Source organism: Narcine bancroftii, chromosome 14, assembly GCF_036971445.1.
Source record: "Narcine bancroftii isolate sNarBan1 chromosome 14, sNarBan1.hap1, whole genome shotgun sequence".
NCBI lineage: Eukaryota > Metazoa > Chordata > Chondrichthyes > Torpediniformes > Narcinidae > Narcine > Narcine bancroftii.
This window is the reverse complement of record NC_091482.1, coordinates 34,472,727-34,487,215: the sequence shown is the minus strand read 5'-3', so window position 1 is coordinate 34,487,215 and position 14,489 is coordinate 34,472,727. Positions and strand designations below refer to the sequence as shown.

Genomic DNA, 14,489 nt, shown 5'->3' with positions numbered 1-14,489 from the left:
CAGGAGACACACATGGGCATTTAGTAGACATGATGGGATGCAAAAACAAAATAAAAGGCTTTCAACACAGTATTGGTTGTTTACACTCGCAGTTGTTTATGCTCGTTCACGTGATCGCTACAGACTGCAAGCATAGTGGAGTGGATGCTGCGGCTTCCATTGCTTCCATCGTCCAGCGTTGTCAGAGAGTATCGTACGGCATATCGCAAGTGCGGAAACAGATCGAAATTCTACCAGTTGCATATCACTATCATACCTTCATAACTTCGTCAAACTGTTAAGTCGAACCATCGTAAGAAAAGGAGCATCTGTATACTAAAACATCAAATATATAATTCCAAAGATTTAGATACTGCATTTCTAAGCAGTTGGTGTAAACTGTATGTTTTGATTTTCAAAGTTGGGGTATAACCACTCTGTGGGTTGAAGGATTTAAAAAAAGTCCCTGCCTCCAATCTTATAAATAAATTCTGGAGTAATACATGAAAGTCTGCAGACACGGTGATTGAAGTAGAAACACAATTCTGGAGAAACAAGGTAGGTCAAACAGTGTACTTCATATAACAAAGAAAAAGATACATAACCAACATTTTGGGCTTACGCCCTTCATCAAGGTATGGAAAAAATGTTGCAGGTGTCCGAACAAAATGGTACAAGAGTGTGGGGGAAGGAGCACAGTCCCAAAGGCAGGAGGCAGTAGGTGGATGAGGGAGGGAGGGCACAGCAGCAAGCTAGGGGAGGAGAGATGAAATGGTGAATCAAGAGGGAAGGGGGTGGAAAGCCAAGGGAAAAAAGGTAAGGGGAAAGGGAGAATGGAGAGTAGATTAGCAGAAACCAGAGAAGTCAGTTAATACCATGTGACTGGAGAGTGTCCAGACGGAAAATCAAGTGTTGTTCCTCCACTTTACGAGTGGTCTTGGTGGGGTGGTACATGACGCCACGGACCGACATGAGTATGGGATTGGGACACTGAATTGAAATGGTTGGCCAAGTGATATCAAGTTCTGCCAGGGGGTGGGTAGTGGAGGGTGACTGGTTGGATCTCTTGTCGAATGGGTTGCTTCACCTGGAAGGCCTATGTGGAGCCCTGGTGAGGGAGGAGGTGTGGTTGCAAGTGTTGCACCTCCTGCGGCCACAGGGGAAGGTGCTGGGGGGGGTGCACTTGGTAGGGAGGGATGAGTGCACAAGGAAGTCATAGAAGGAGCGGTCCCTAGGGAAGGCAGAGAGGAAGGAGAGGGGAAGATGTGACTGGTAGTGGGATATGATGTTGTTGGTGCTGGAAATTACATGTGCAGAGACTGGTGGGGCGGTAGGTAAGGGGAATCTTGTGTTTGTTGTGTCTGTGGGCAGAGGAGGCCAGGCCAGATGCATGGGAAATAGAGAAGATGAGGATGAGGGCTGCCTCACCACAATTCGGGGCCCAAAACAAGCCTTTCAAGTGAAGAAACACTTCACTTGTGTAACCTTCACATGCAAGGCCCTTCAACACTTCCTCTGCTATATTGACTACATCAGGGCTGCCACATGCATCCATGATGACCTCATCAACTTCATTCACTTTGCTGACAACTTCCACCCTGATCTCAAACTCACCTGGTCCATCTCCACCAACTCTCTCTCCTTTGCGGATCTCAGGAGACAAGCTTTCCACCAGCATATTACAAACCCACTAACTCCCATAACTACACAGACTACACTTCCTCACACCCAGTCCCCTGCAAGGATTCTATACCCTTCTCGCAATTTCTCCATCTCTGCTGCATCTGTTCACAAATTGAGGTCTTCCATCTGAAATGTCAGCCTTTTTCTACAAACGTGGCTTCGCCTCCACCACCATCAACTCAGCCCTCACCCGCATCTCCTCCATTTCCCGCCCATCGACCTTAGCCCCCTCTGCCCCTATAAACAAAAAACACAGTATTCCCCTTTTCTTTTCCCACCACCTCATTAGCCTCTGCATCCAACACATCATCCTCTGTAATCTCCGGCACTTACAGCAGGATCCTACAGATACATCTTCCTCTCTCCTCCCCTCTTTGCCTTCCTCATGCACTTGTCCCTCCCCACCAATTGCCCCTTTGGCATTTTGCCCACAGGATGCCCACACCTCCTCCTTCACCACAATTCAGCACCCCAAACAGGCCTTTCAAGTGAAGCAACACTTTACTTCTGTAATCGCAGAATTGATTTACTGCATCTGGTGCTCCCTTTGTGGCCTTCTCTACATCGGAGAGACTGGGAGATCACTTCGCTGAACACCTTCCCTCTGCCAATATCAGTGACAGGGATCTCTGTGGCCACCCACTTCAATTGCACGGCCCACTCCCATGCTGACATATCTGTCCATGGCCTCACATACTGTCAAACCAAGACCACCTGTAAATTGGAGGAGCAACCCCTAATTTTCCGTCTGAGCACTCCCCAACTGGATTGCATTAACATCGACTCCTCTGGTTTCTGCTAGCCCACTCTGTTCTCCCTCCCCTTCCCTTTCCACTTGTTTTCTTTCCCTCACATCTCTTCCCTCTCTTCACCGAGCCATCCCCCCCCACCCCCCACACTTGCTGCTGTGCCCTCCTTCCCTTATCCACCTATTACCTCCTGCCTTTGGGACCATGCTCCTCCCCCTACCATTTTGTTCAGACACCTGCCGACATCTTTCCATATCTTGATGAAGGTTTCAAGGCAAAAACGTTGGTTATGTATCTTTATCTTAACATTGTTTGACCTGCTGGGTTTCTCCAGCATTGCATTTTTACTTAAACTCTGGAGTCATTTTATTAGGTTGCATGGATGAACAGCATGTTCCCTGCTTGCTCTGTTTCCAGTAAATTAAATACAAGTCACTTGCTAATGTAAACATATCATGAACAACTATAAATGGAATCAAATTATTTGAAACACAACAGGGTTATGTTCCTTTGGGAACTTTCACTTTCTGAAGTCTGGACTAGATCAAGATACAACAGCAAAACCGAATTATTCAGCATCTTGACCTAATTTACTTTCAAAATTCATTTTATCAATATGAACACGAGGGAATTCATCATCAATTTAGGGTAAATATCTTGATTGCATACATTTTCACTATAAGAGATTGAGTTGCTAGAGAAGCTGTGAACACAAGCTGTACTTGTTACAACATTCTTTGCAGATGGCTATCATTGTTTTTTAAAACTCAGCTCTTCTGTTCAACTCTAGTCATTGTTGAATAAGGATTATGTTCATCCTCAATTTTCTGCAGACATACAGCTTCCAGAATATATTTTTGAAATTTATTTATTTTGGATCTGAAAATCCACCACTTATTGCCCATCACGACTTGTCCTCGAGAGGATGGTGGTGAGCTGCCTTCTTGAACCAATGCATCCTCCTTGCAGATGGTGGTGTTCCCAAATACCTGTTGCTCTGGGCTTTCTTGGTGGTTGAGCTTTTGGTTTAGCCTTGATGTATCCGCCATGCATTTATAGACATAAAGCACTATGGCAATGGAGTTCCACTCATCTACACTATTCCACCACGCTCACAACTTCTGCCTTGTAGATGGTGAAGGTCAACCAGGAAGTAGCTCACAGCAAAGTACCCAGCCTCTAACTGCTTTTCAGCAAGAGTAATAGGTGGCTAAATCAATTGAATTTTGTGAGCAGTGACCCTCAGGAGATTGATCATGGAGGAGCCGGTCAAAGCATGTTGAAGGTGGGTGGTTAGATTGTTGTCAGAGATAGTTATTGTCCAACTGTTTTGTGGCACAAACATCCCTTGCCATTTTTTAGTCAATGCCTGAATGTTGTCCAGGTGTTGCTGCATGTCAACAAGGACTGGTTCATTAAATTGTGAATGGAATTAAACATTGCACAATTATTAGTGAACATCCCCACTTCAGGTCTTATTATGGAAGGAAGCTCATCACTGCAGCAGCTCAAGAAAGAAATGTTCTTTGGTGGAAAGTATGATTCCAATCTCTTGGCATATTTTCCCTCCGATCCCCAAACTTTTACTAAGGCTCCTTGACGTCAAGGGCAGTCGCTTTTAAATCATATCTGGAATTCAGTTGTTTGATCCATTTTCGGACATAGGATGGGTTGAACAAAGTGGTTTTGCAAAACCCAAACTTGCCAGTGCTGCTTGATACACTGTCCATCATCCTGCTGCCGATTGAGAGTAGAACAACTTGAGCAGAATTATCCAGATTGAATTTATCCTGCTTTTCCTGAACAGGACATATCAAGGCAATTCTCCACATGATCAAATAGTTGCCAATGTTGCAACTGTACTGAAACAGTTCAGTTAGAGGCAAAGTTAGTTCTGAGCAGCAAGGGTGTTAAGTTTATTTATCACAAAATAGAGAGAGAAACGTTCTTCTGCGAACAAGCTCGGTGGTTATTTCTAATGTTTCATACAACCATGTAAAACGCACAATTTACTGAGCACAGGTTTCTTTCAAGAGGCTGATGGCTGCAGGGAAGAAACTGTTTTTAAGCCAGTTGGTGATGCTTTAACATTCTTAGCCTTCCCCTCAATTGGAGAGGGAGAACTGAGTGTGCTCAGTGTGATGCACAATGAGAAGCATCCAGGAGGGGGATCAATCCGTTAGCTGAGAGGTGTCACCACAAGCTTGCATTCAACATTAGCAAAATGTTGGAACTGATTGTGGACTTCAGGAGAGGGATATTAGGAGAACATGAACCAGTATTTATTGAGGGGTCAGCAGTGGAGAGTTAAGAACTTCAAATTCCTGGGTGTCAATGTCTCTGAAGAGCTATCCTGGGGCCTCCATTTCAATGCAATCAGGCTCACCAGCAGCTGTAATTACTGAGATTTAGTACATCACCAAATACACTTGCAAATTTCTACAGGTGTATTGTGGAGAGCATTCTGATTGGTTGCATCACTGTCTGGTATGGAGGCATCAATGCACAGGACAGGAAAATATTACAGATATGTGAACTCAGCCAGCAAGATCATAGGCATCAGTCTTTATTGAGGATATCGACAAGAGGCGGCATCTTAAGAAAGCCACCTCTACCCTCAAGGACCCCCACCACCCAGGTCATGCCCTCTTCACACTGCTCCCATCACAAAGGAGGTACAGGAGCCTGAAGATGAACACCCAAAGGTACAAAAACACCTTTTTCCCCTCTGCCATCAGATTTATGAACGGACAATGAAGCACAGACACTTCTCTGATTTTGCACTATTTTTAAAATGTAATTTATAACAATACTTGCACCATAAAACCATGAATTTCATGACAATATTCTGATTCTGTGGGCTCTGCCCCCACCAGCTGATGTAGATGGAGTCGATGAGGGGTGATGGGAGCTGCCTTCATAAACTCTGCAGCTTTTTCCAATCTAGAGCAGAGCAGCTCCCATACCACTGCAGAAGTTGTTGAGGGACAAAGGGAACATGCCAAACTTCCTTGATCTTTGAAGAAACTAAAAGTACTAGTGTCAGGTGTTGGTTGGATCTGTTGCCTTTTCTCTGTCACGTGGAGTGGGGAAGGAAAAGTGGAGGGAAAGGTTGGAGGGATAGGGGAGAGGGAGGGCCGGCAGAGTGGGAGGGCGAGGGCCGGGGGAGTGGGAGGGCGAGGGCCGGGGGAGTGGGAGGGCCAGCGACGGGGAGTGGGAGGGCGAGGGCTGGGAATATGGCGAGTAGAGCAACACACCTGCATTCCGTTTCTAGTTCCCCCTGTTGATTGTATAATTGAATTGTGTTAGTTAGGATGGGCTGTCATTGCAATCTTGGTAGATGGCGATAATTTGAAGCCTTTGCGTGTCAGCCTAATATCAATTCTTAAAGAATATAACTAATGAAATCCCATGGATTGTGCACTACTTCACTCATTCATCCTCATACTGTGGAAGAAAAAGTGATGGGGTTTCCATGTCCATCACACCTTACCTTCAGGCATTAAATGTCACACTCAGCGTTAAAAAGAACTTCATGTGTTGTTTCCTTGCATTCATCACATACTCTTTGCTGCATCAACTCCACATCCACTTTATATCTTTTTTCAAAATTCGACGAACGAGTTGCAAGGATGGGAGAGAATCAAACATTATATTGCACTGTCCCCAAGAACAAACACTCTTCAGGTTTTTGAACATTGGTCATGACCCCACTTTTTCCATCACCGGTTGCATGCTCTTGGCATCAACCTTAAATCAAAGTACGCTGTCAACAAAGGGTTCGGACTTGAAATCTTGATTAACCATTTTCTTCCTGGATGTTGCCCGATTCACTGAGTCCCTCTCTATTCACTAAAGATTTCAGGATCTTCCTTCTTTTTGTTCTTCTCTCATGTGTGGTCTGAGGTCTTCTCCAAACTCGAGGTCGAGGGGCACTGCCAGCAATCTATCTTTTTCATCTTTGCCCTTAACGGCTCAGGTGGAAACCAAATTATTTCCCCCCCCCCACAATTTCTGCAAAACCCTGCAGCACCATCTTTGTCTGATTGTTCCTTGGATCTATTTGCTCCCCTGCCCAAATTGTATCAGATGTCCCAAAATAAAAAGCATTAATGATTTTCCTTCTTAAATAATGCTAAAACTCTAAAAGGTTCGCAGGCACCATCTTTGCACACGATGGAAAGAATAAAAGAGTCACCTCAAGACATTTAAATCAGGATGTGGGAAGAGTACTAGAGACTCAGAATAATGTTACTGATCTGTATTAATATCTTAAATTCAGACATCAAATGCAAACAGGTTCTGTGTGTGATTAATGTTAAAGTCAAGATCGATTAAGGGACGCAAATTGTGTGTGAAATTATCATTCAGCAACTCAGTTGTGATAAAAGCTTTGGTTAACATCAGAGTATGATTTGGTATTTTAACTATTTTAGAGCAATTATATTTGGATTTTAAGAAAAAAATTTCCAATGGTAGAATGTTGCTGTTATAATACTGAATTGTCTAGTGAGCTATCTTCATTCTCCATAGCCTGCAATTTTTTGGAGCAGGAACACAACTGGTAAGGTGGGTCCCAACTGATAAGTGAGCACCCAGCCCTAATGTTGGTCCTTCCGAATTACCCTGAGTTAGTGAGGTTCGAGGGGATATCAGCAGTAGTTTTCCTTACCAATGTTCAGCCAGATGCCATGCGACTTCACGGTGTCTGGTGATAACCAAACCACCCTCTCCTGCATATATAGCATTATGCTGATGCTTCTGGTAGGTCCGATCTGCCAGCAGAACAGGGATTATGGATGTGGTATTTGGAACATAACCAAACTCTTGAATGAAAACAATAGTCAGCGTCATAATAGTCTGTGAGACAGATTTGGAAAGCAGGCCACAGGAATTCACAAGCACTCTGCAAGGCTCTGGGATCATGATCTTGCAAGTGCCCTGTTGCCACATCCAAATTATGGATTTCAGCATTTATCGAACAACTAAGATGTGACAGGCCAGCAGTTCCAATCCATTTTGCTTTAATTAAATATGCTTCATAGAAATAAAAAAGAAAAGATAAATACTTAAAATAAACCAGACCAGAAATCATTTGGCTTTTTTCAATACTTTTAATCATTCCAGATTATATATGATTCAATTTGTAACAAAAGATTATTTTAATTTTGCTCTGAAATAGTAAGAAAATTACCCTGGCACACATAATTAAAATTCAATTGTAAATTAGATAACAGATTATGATTGCCTTAATGGTTGCTTTACTCTGGTGAATAAAAATATAATCTTGTTTAATGTGCAACTACAGTGAAACCTCGTTAGAACGCAATTCATTAATCCACGGAATCACTTATAGTGTGGGTGTCTGTGGACCCCAAACTGCTAAGGGGCGGGCTGATGACAATCAGCCAGCGACCCAACTCCCCACTCCTGACAGCCCCTCTCCCCGCTGCCCCTGCCCCCCAGCGCGGGACTTTGGGGCAGGGGCAGCCACGACTTAGGGGCAGGGGCAGCCACCGCGGGACGTCAGGGCAGGGTGGCAGAGGCCACCCCTGTATCTGTTCCGTGACTCGGTTTTAACATGGTACGAAATCTTGGACCCCAACTACTGCATTCTAACAAGGTTTTACTGTATATCATAACATGACTGCAAGATTTGCTGATGTTAAGTTGGAGATGATTCTCTAAGGATGCATGGTTTAACTGTTTAAATCTGTGACAACTCTAGGTTGAAGGCTAAAACCTTGCCTTTGTTTTTCAAAATCAGGTGGGGCTAGCATGGGTGGGTCATTTTGGTCAGTGGGGCAAGGGATCTGTTGTCTCTATAACAACAGTCATTTTATTTCACACCTGGATTTGCTATTTTTGAAGTGCAACCAAAAATCTAATGGCACATACATGAAACTAGAACGGTGATGGACCCTAATAAGTACATAATTTCTCATGTACAGATAAAAGTTTGTACTGCTTGTTAATAGATTTAATTAATTAAAAGTTTTACATTTTGTAGGCTGGTGAGATGAAGGACAGGGAGTATGATGTCAGATTTCTCATCTCCTTCAAAATAATTAGACCAGAAATCACTGAAGGAAGAAACAGCAAATTACACCATGTCGCCTTAAACAAAAAACGCGCAAAAACAACTAGTCTTCATCAGTGAAATAATGTATTGCACCTTATGTGCTATAAACTGCATTTCTTCCAAATCACCTACCATTAGCAGCATGACCAGTGACCTGGTGGTTCATTGACTTTTGTACCTTGTCAATATTTCTCACATACGAAGATTCTGGCTTCAGTGATAAACCATGGGACCATGTAGAATATCATTAGTAGAATGACAGGTGGCTTCGTTCAGCTGTGATAAGAGTTCAGGTGGCTCTAATCTTGAAGGCGAGATATCCAGTTGTTTTGCTGATAATTATATTCTTTTCCAAATAACAACAATGTTTATGTCTGTGGCTGCTACAAGATATTTAAATTCAGAATCTGTAACTACACTATTTACCAAAGTTCCTTCAATTATTTTCCCTTTTGCTTCTATGGTTGGCCACTTTAGAATCTGCAAAACATCCAAGAATGTTAGCCAGATAAGCAAATGAAGGTAACAACTATCCATCACAGAATATTCTTCCAAGAACTAATACACCTATGTAATTATTCAGTACAGTTATATAATCATTCAATGCTGCTCAGTGAAGTTGTAGTATCTCACAAATTCTTTCATCCCTTCCCATTACACCAATGTATGGATTTGCAGGATTGGCTGTATTAGTGGGGACACTGTTCAGGTGCTAAGATAGTCTTAAGCAACTCTCTTGCATCTAAATTGGAGTCTCTACATTCTTGCTTCTGACTTGCCTGGCACTTTCTTCCCCTTCCACAGGCATACAGTTCCATGAAATTGCCTGGCAGCTCGACCTCTAAAAGGATTGGCCTGTTTCATCTCCATGGGAGATGGATAGTTGCCTACTGAGGTCCTGAGGCCAACCCAGCACTGGCAAATGGATCCGTGTTGGGTTTTTTGGCTTGACAAGCAGGTTGGCTCCTCACTCTCCAAGTTAAAATAATGCACAGAAATAAAATTATTAATTAAAAATAATGAAGTGAAACATGGCAAAAATTCTGCACATTCTGGAGAACCTATTAAAATTATTAATTAAAAATAATGAAGTGAAACATGGCTAAAATTCTGTACATTCTGGAGAACATTAGCAAATGTTACATTTTTTCAAGGGTCAATCATTCAGTCAAAATTTGATGGTATTCCTAAATATTTTCCTCACATCAGAATAGTGAGAATGTTACGTTTTGATTTGATTTTAAAAATATCTGTCACAGATACAACGAATTTTCAGAATTATGTGGATAGCAAAATAATATTTCATTTTAAGATCATAAGAAATTTTACAATTGTTCTATTCCAGTCATGAAGAATGCCACGGGAAAAGCTATTCAAAGACATTATTAACTATCCAATTGATCATAAAGAAGTTTATATTAATATAAATTTGCACCAGTATGAAATACCTGTGTTGGTGAGGTCATCTTGCCAGAAGTCGCATATTCAGTGCTGAACTCATCAAACTTGTACATCCAAATGTCTCCCTTCTCATCTCCACATAGAATATAGTTTTCAGCTGTGGAAATAATTCTGCTTAATTATTGTAATATTTAATTACAGGTCAACTCTGATCATCCAAAAATTAGATTCTCCAAAAAAATTTAAATTTCAGATAAATGATATTGGAAACAAATCAGAAATTCTCATTTATCTGAAATTTTTTTGGAGCCAAACTGACCTCACAGGTGGAAAAAAAATGTACTCAACATGAAATTACAACGATTGTCCTCATTTCAGGTAACTTCCTCCAATCTCTCTTTCCATTTTTTCTTTACCTTCCTCTATTGACTTATCTCTCCAACTCTCCCTCTCAAACTGCGTGCTGCTATCTCTCCAACTGCAACTGGTTGGAAGAATCATCAAAAAGAGAGGCCTCCCGGCAGCGGCAGGGACGTCGGGCTCCTGGCAGGAGCAGGGCCTCATGGGGTGGGGTCAATGATCAGTGGCTGCCAGCCTTTTTTTGGTGAGAATTAAACATGATTTTAAGGCTTAAAAAGCCTTCCCTTGTTACTTGTTGTTATTTAAACACTGTAACAAGTGATTTGCTGTTGCTTCTGGGCTGTTTTTAAAAAATGACCAGTTCTTTAAAAAAATGTTAATCTGACGCAGAGTCCCTACCATTTTGGATCATCAGAATTGGACTGTACACTCATTCACAGGGTTGAGTTTTTAAACACATAAATAACACACTGTGTACACATTACACAGCATGAACACTAAAAAATTTAGACACAGGAATAGGCCATTTCAGCCAACGAGTCCATGCTGCCCATTTTACACCCCATTTAACTTACATTCCCCCGGTACGTTTTGTTTTGAGCAGTGGGGGGAAACTGGAACCCCTGGAGAAAACCCACGCAGGCACAGGGAGAATGTACAAACTCCTTACAGACTTTTCAACGTTTTAGTGTGTTTAATTGAAAACTTTATCAAATAAAGAGGCAAGTATGAAATGAAAAGAATATAATTAAAGTGATTAAATGGAATGCCATAGTCACCGTTATAGCATGAACACTATTAAAGAACACGGAAGGGGCTACACTAGATGTTGTACTGGGAATTTATCCCAGTTGGGATAGTATTTTATGAGCAGGAATTAGTTATGAATAAGAATGGATCTCGAGGAAGTGGTAGTTGCAAGAGTTGTGCGGAGAGTCGATTGAGAGCAACTGTCCTGAGTAAGTCCATTTGGCATATAGGAGTAGTTTAAATGGTAGCTAGTCAGAACTGAGGACCAATACAGTATGTTCCTGAGGAAGATAGATAAGGATGGCAAAGTTCAGGAACTTTGAATGATGACAGAGGTTGCAAACTTAGCCAAGAAAAGAAGCATGTAGGGTTTAAGAAAATGAAATTGGACAGGATCCTCAAGGAATAAAAAGGAAGAATGAAATAACTTAAACAGGGTCTGAAGAGATCTAAAATGGACCATAATATGTTCCATGTTTTTGATAAGTAGGATTAAGGAAAATTATGCATATTTTAAAATCAAGAGGGTAAAAACATTCATGCACAAAGAAGGCCGAGAGCCAGAGAAAGTGGGCAAGGTTCTAAACTTTGTGTCTTTCACAGGTTGTGAATTGAAGAAACCTGCAAGGAAAATGTAATTTCATTTCATTAAAGGGATTAACTCAAGGACATAATTTGATAGAAATCAACAACAAAAAAATCCCACAAAGAACACCATGATCAAAAAAAAAAAAAAAAAAAAAAGAACACCATGATCTAGACATGCAATTAATAAAACCACTCTATGAAATAAATGAAATACCAGCAAGTCTATCACCATAATAATCCATGCACATAATTTCAGAACTTAATCAACATAATGAGTAATGTGTTTTAATTTGATTGGTTATTTAGAGATGTTATAATTTTATAGTTTCACTGAGAAAAAACTTCGAAATCTATCAAACAATTTACTGTTCCACTACATGACAATATTAACCTGACTTTAGACAAAAGCAAATATTTATTGAAGAGGGGGAAGAATCTCGTAAACACCAGTGTCCTAGAGATCATGTTCACTAACCTGGGCAAGCAGCGAGTGCAAGATAAAGCTGTTCTGTGTTGGACCATTCAAACTCTCTCAGTATCTCTGCATGCACCTTCTTATTTCGCTTATGCCACTTTTTCACGGTCTTACTCCAGCTCCACAAATATATTGAGCCTTGCATAGAACTTTTGGAAGCTGTACAATCACACAATAAAATATTTTTAAGTCTAATCGATTCAGTAAGCACTCAAATAGCAGAAATTACCTACGTTACAAATTATTGTCAAATTATATCTTCACAAGAGTAATGCTTCTTGCCGTTATAAGATGCCAGATTGTTCCAAATCCAGGTTTGCCCAAGAGTTATATTCATGCCAATGCAGAAGAAAGTGGGATAAAATTGTTGTTGGCAGCATACACTGGATGTCTCGTGTGACATCAACCTTTGTTGACCCTGTGGTGAACTGCTGAACTCCTGATTACCTGGTCCTGTCCCATTCTGTGATTGAACCTGCAGTCTCCTCCCTCTTTGACCTTGTATAAAGCCTCTAACAACTTGACCCTTCCCCAGAAAGCCCAGTTCACGGCGCAGGATGAGGTCCCTGTCCGCTGTGAATAAAAGCCTGTAGATCAGTCACAGCCTCTTGAGTTAGTTACTGTGTGTCAGACGCCATTCATGCAAAATTCTGCCACAAAAATTAAGTGCATGATAATACTGTGACCAGAGTCGAGGACTGTTCCTGTGGCAAGGGAACATACTAATAGGAGGGGATTTTAACCTTAATTTGGACTCAAACATGGATAAAACTGGAAAAAAAAACTAACAGAAAGAACAAAGTAACCAAATTTATAATTAAATCGATGCAAAAAATGCAACTTTTGGATATATGGAGGAAACAACACCCAAAGGAAAAGGAATATTCATATTATTCGGGTAGACACAAAACATACTCAAGGATAGACCTATTCCTGTTATCAGCCCACATTCAAGAGAGAGTTAGGAAAACGGAATATAAAGCTAGACTATTATCAGATCATTCACCCCTTTTATTGACAATAGAGCTAGAGGACATCCCACCAAGAATGTATAGATGGAGATTAAACTCCATCCTACTTAAAAGACAGGATTTTAGAGAATTAATTGAGCGACAAATTAAAATGTACTTTGAAATAAATATGGAATCAGTGAAAGATAAGTTTATACTATGGGATGCAATGAAAGCGTTCATCAGAGGGCAAATAATAAGTTATGTAACTAAGATGAAGAAGGACTACAATCGGGAAACAGAACATTTAGAAAGGGAAATAAATACAGAAAAAGAATTAGCAATGAAGGAAGACACAACTAAAAGAAGAGAATTGGCAGACAAAAAAATAAAATATGAAACACTACAAACATATAAGATGGAGAAGAACATAATGAAGACAAACCAGAAATATTATGAGCTAGGAGAAAAAACGCACAAAATTCTAGCGTGGCAGCTTAATGCAGAACAAACTAAAAGAATGGTATTGGCATTAAGGAAAAAGGACAAACAAATTACATATAATCGAACAGAAATCAATGAAAACTTCAGGGAATTCTACGAACAACTATATCAAACTGAAAACGAAGGGAAAGAAGACAAAATAGATGAATTTCTAACTAAAATTGAACTACCGAAATTACAAACAGAGGAGCAAAATAAATTAATAAAACCATTTGAAATAGAAGAATTACAGGAGATATTAAAAAAAATTCCGAATAATAAAACACCAGGAGAGGATGGATTCCCAATAGAATTCTATAAAACATTTAAAGACTTATTAATTCCTCCCCTCCTGGAAGTAATCAACCAGATTGATAAAACACAAAACATACCAGATTCATGCAAAACAGCAATAATTACAGTAATACCAAAGACAGGGAAAGATCCACTAGCACCAGCGTCATATAGACCAATATCTCTACTTAACACAGATTATAAGATAATAACTAAGCTATTAGCAAACAGATTGGCCGACTATGTACCAAAAATAGTAAATCTAGACCAAACTGGATTTATTAAAAAAAGACGAACAACGGACAATATCTGTAAATTTATTAACTTAATTCATGCAGTAGAAGGAAATAAAACTCCAACAGTAGCAGTTGCTTTAGACGCAGTTAAGGCCTTTGACAGAGTAGAATGGAATTATTTATTCAAAGTACTACAAAAATTCAGCCTACCAGAGAAATATATTAATTGGATTAAAGCATTTTATAAGGGGCCATTGGCGAAAGTGACAGTAAATGGATATATATCAAAACAATTTAACTTAAGCAGATCAACAAGGCAGGGATGTCCACTATCTCCCTCACTGTTCACGTTAGCTATAGAACCACTAGCAGAACTGATAAGAACAGAAAATAAAATAAGAGAGATAAAAATAAAATATAAAACCAGTCTATTTGCAGATGACATTATAATATACTTAA

General features: G+C 40.4%; 2 protein-coding genes across 2 annotated transcripts in view; both read right to left on the bottom strand.

The window, feature by feature from the left end:
- The window catches only part of bckdk (branched chain ketoacid dehydrogenase kinase), a 71,695-nt gene extending 65,767 nt beyond the window's left edge, over positions 1 to 5,928 (bottom strand). Inside the window, exon 1 of the mRNA XM_069911138.1 lies at positions 5,905 to 5,928. The gene's annotated coding sequence lies outside the window, so the exon portion shown is untranslated. The remainder of the gene's footprint in view (positions 1 to 5,904) is intronic.
- Positions 5,929 to 7,538: 1,610 nt separating this feature from the next.
- Positions 7,539 to 14,489, bottom strand: part of lrwd1 (leucine-rich repeats and WD repeat domain containing 1) — a 77,470-nt gene continuing 70,519 nt past the window's right edge. Inside the window, exons 14-16 of the mRNA XM_069910541.1 lie at positions 12,068 to 12,226; positions 9,942 to 10,051; positions 7,539 to 8,973 (exon numbers count right to left, since the gene is read on the bottom strand). Of these exons, the coding sequence (XP_069766642.1) occupies positions 8,833 to 8,973; positions 9,942 to 10,051; positions 12,068 to 12,226 (410 nt within the window). The 3' untranslated portion in view covers positions 7,539 to 8,832. The remainder of the gene's footprint in view (positions 8,974 to 9,941; positions 10,052 to 12,067; positions 12,227 to 14,489) is intronic.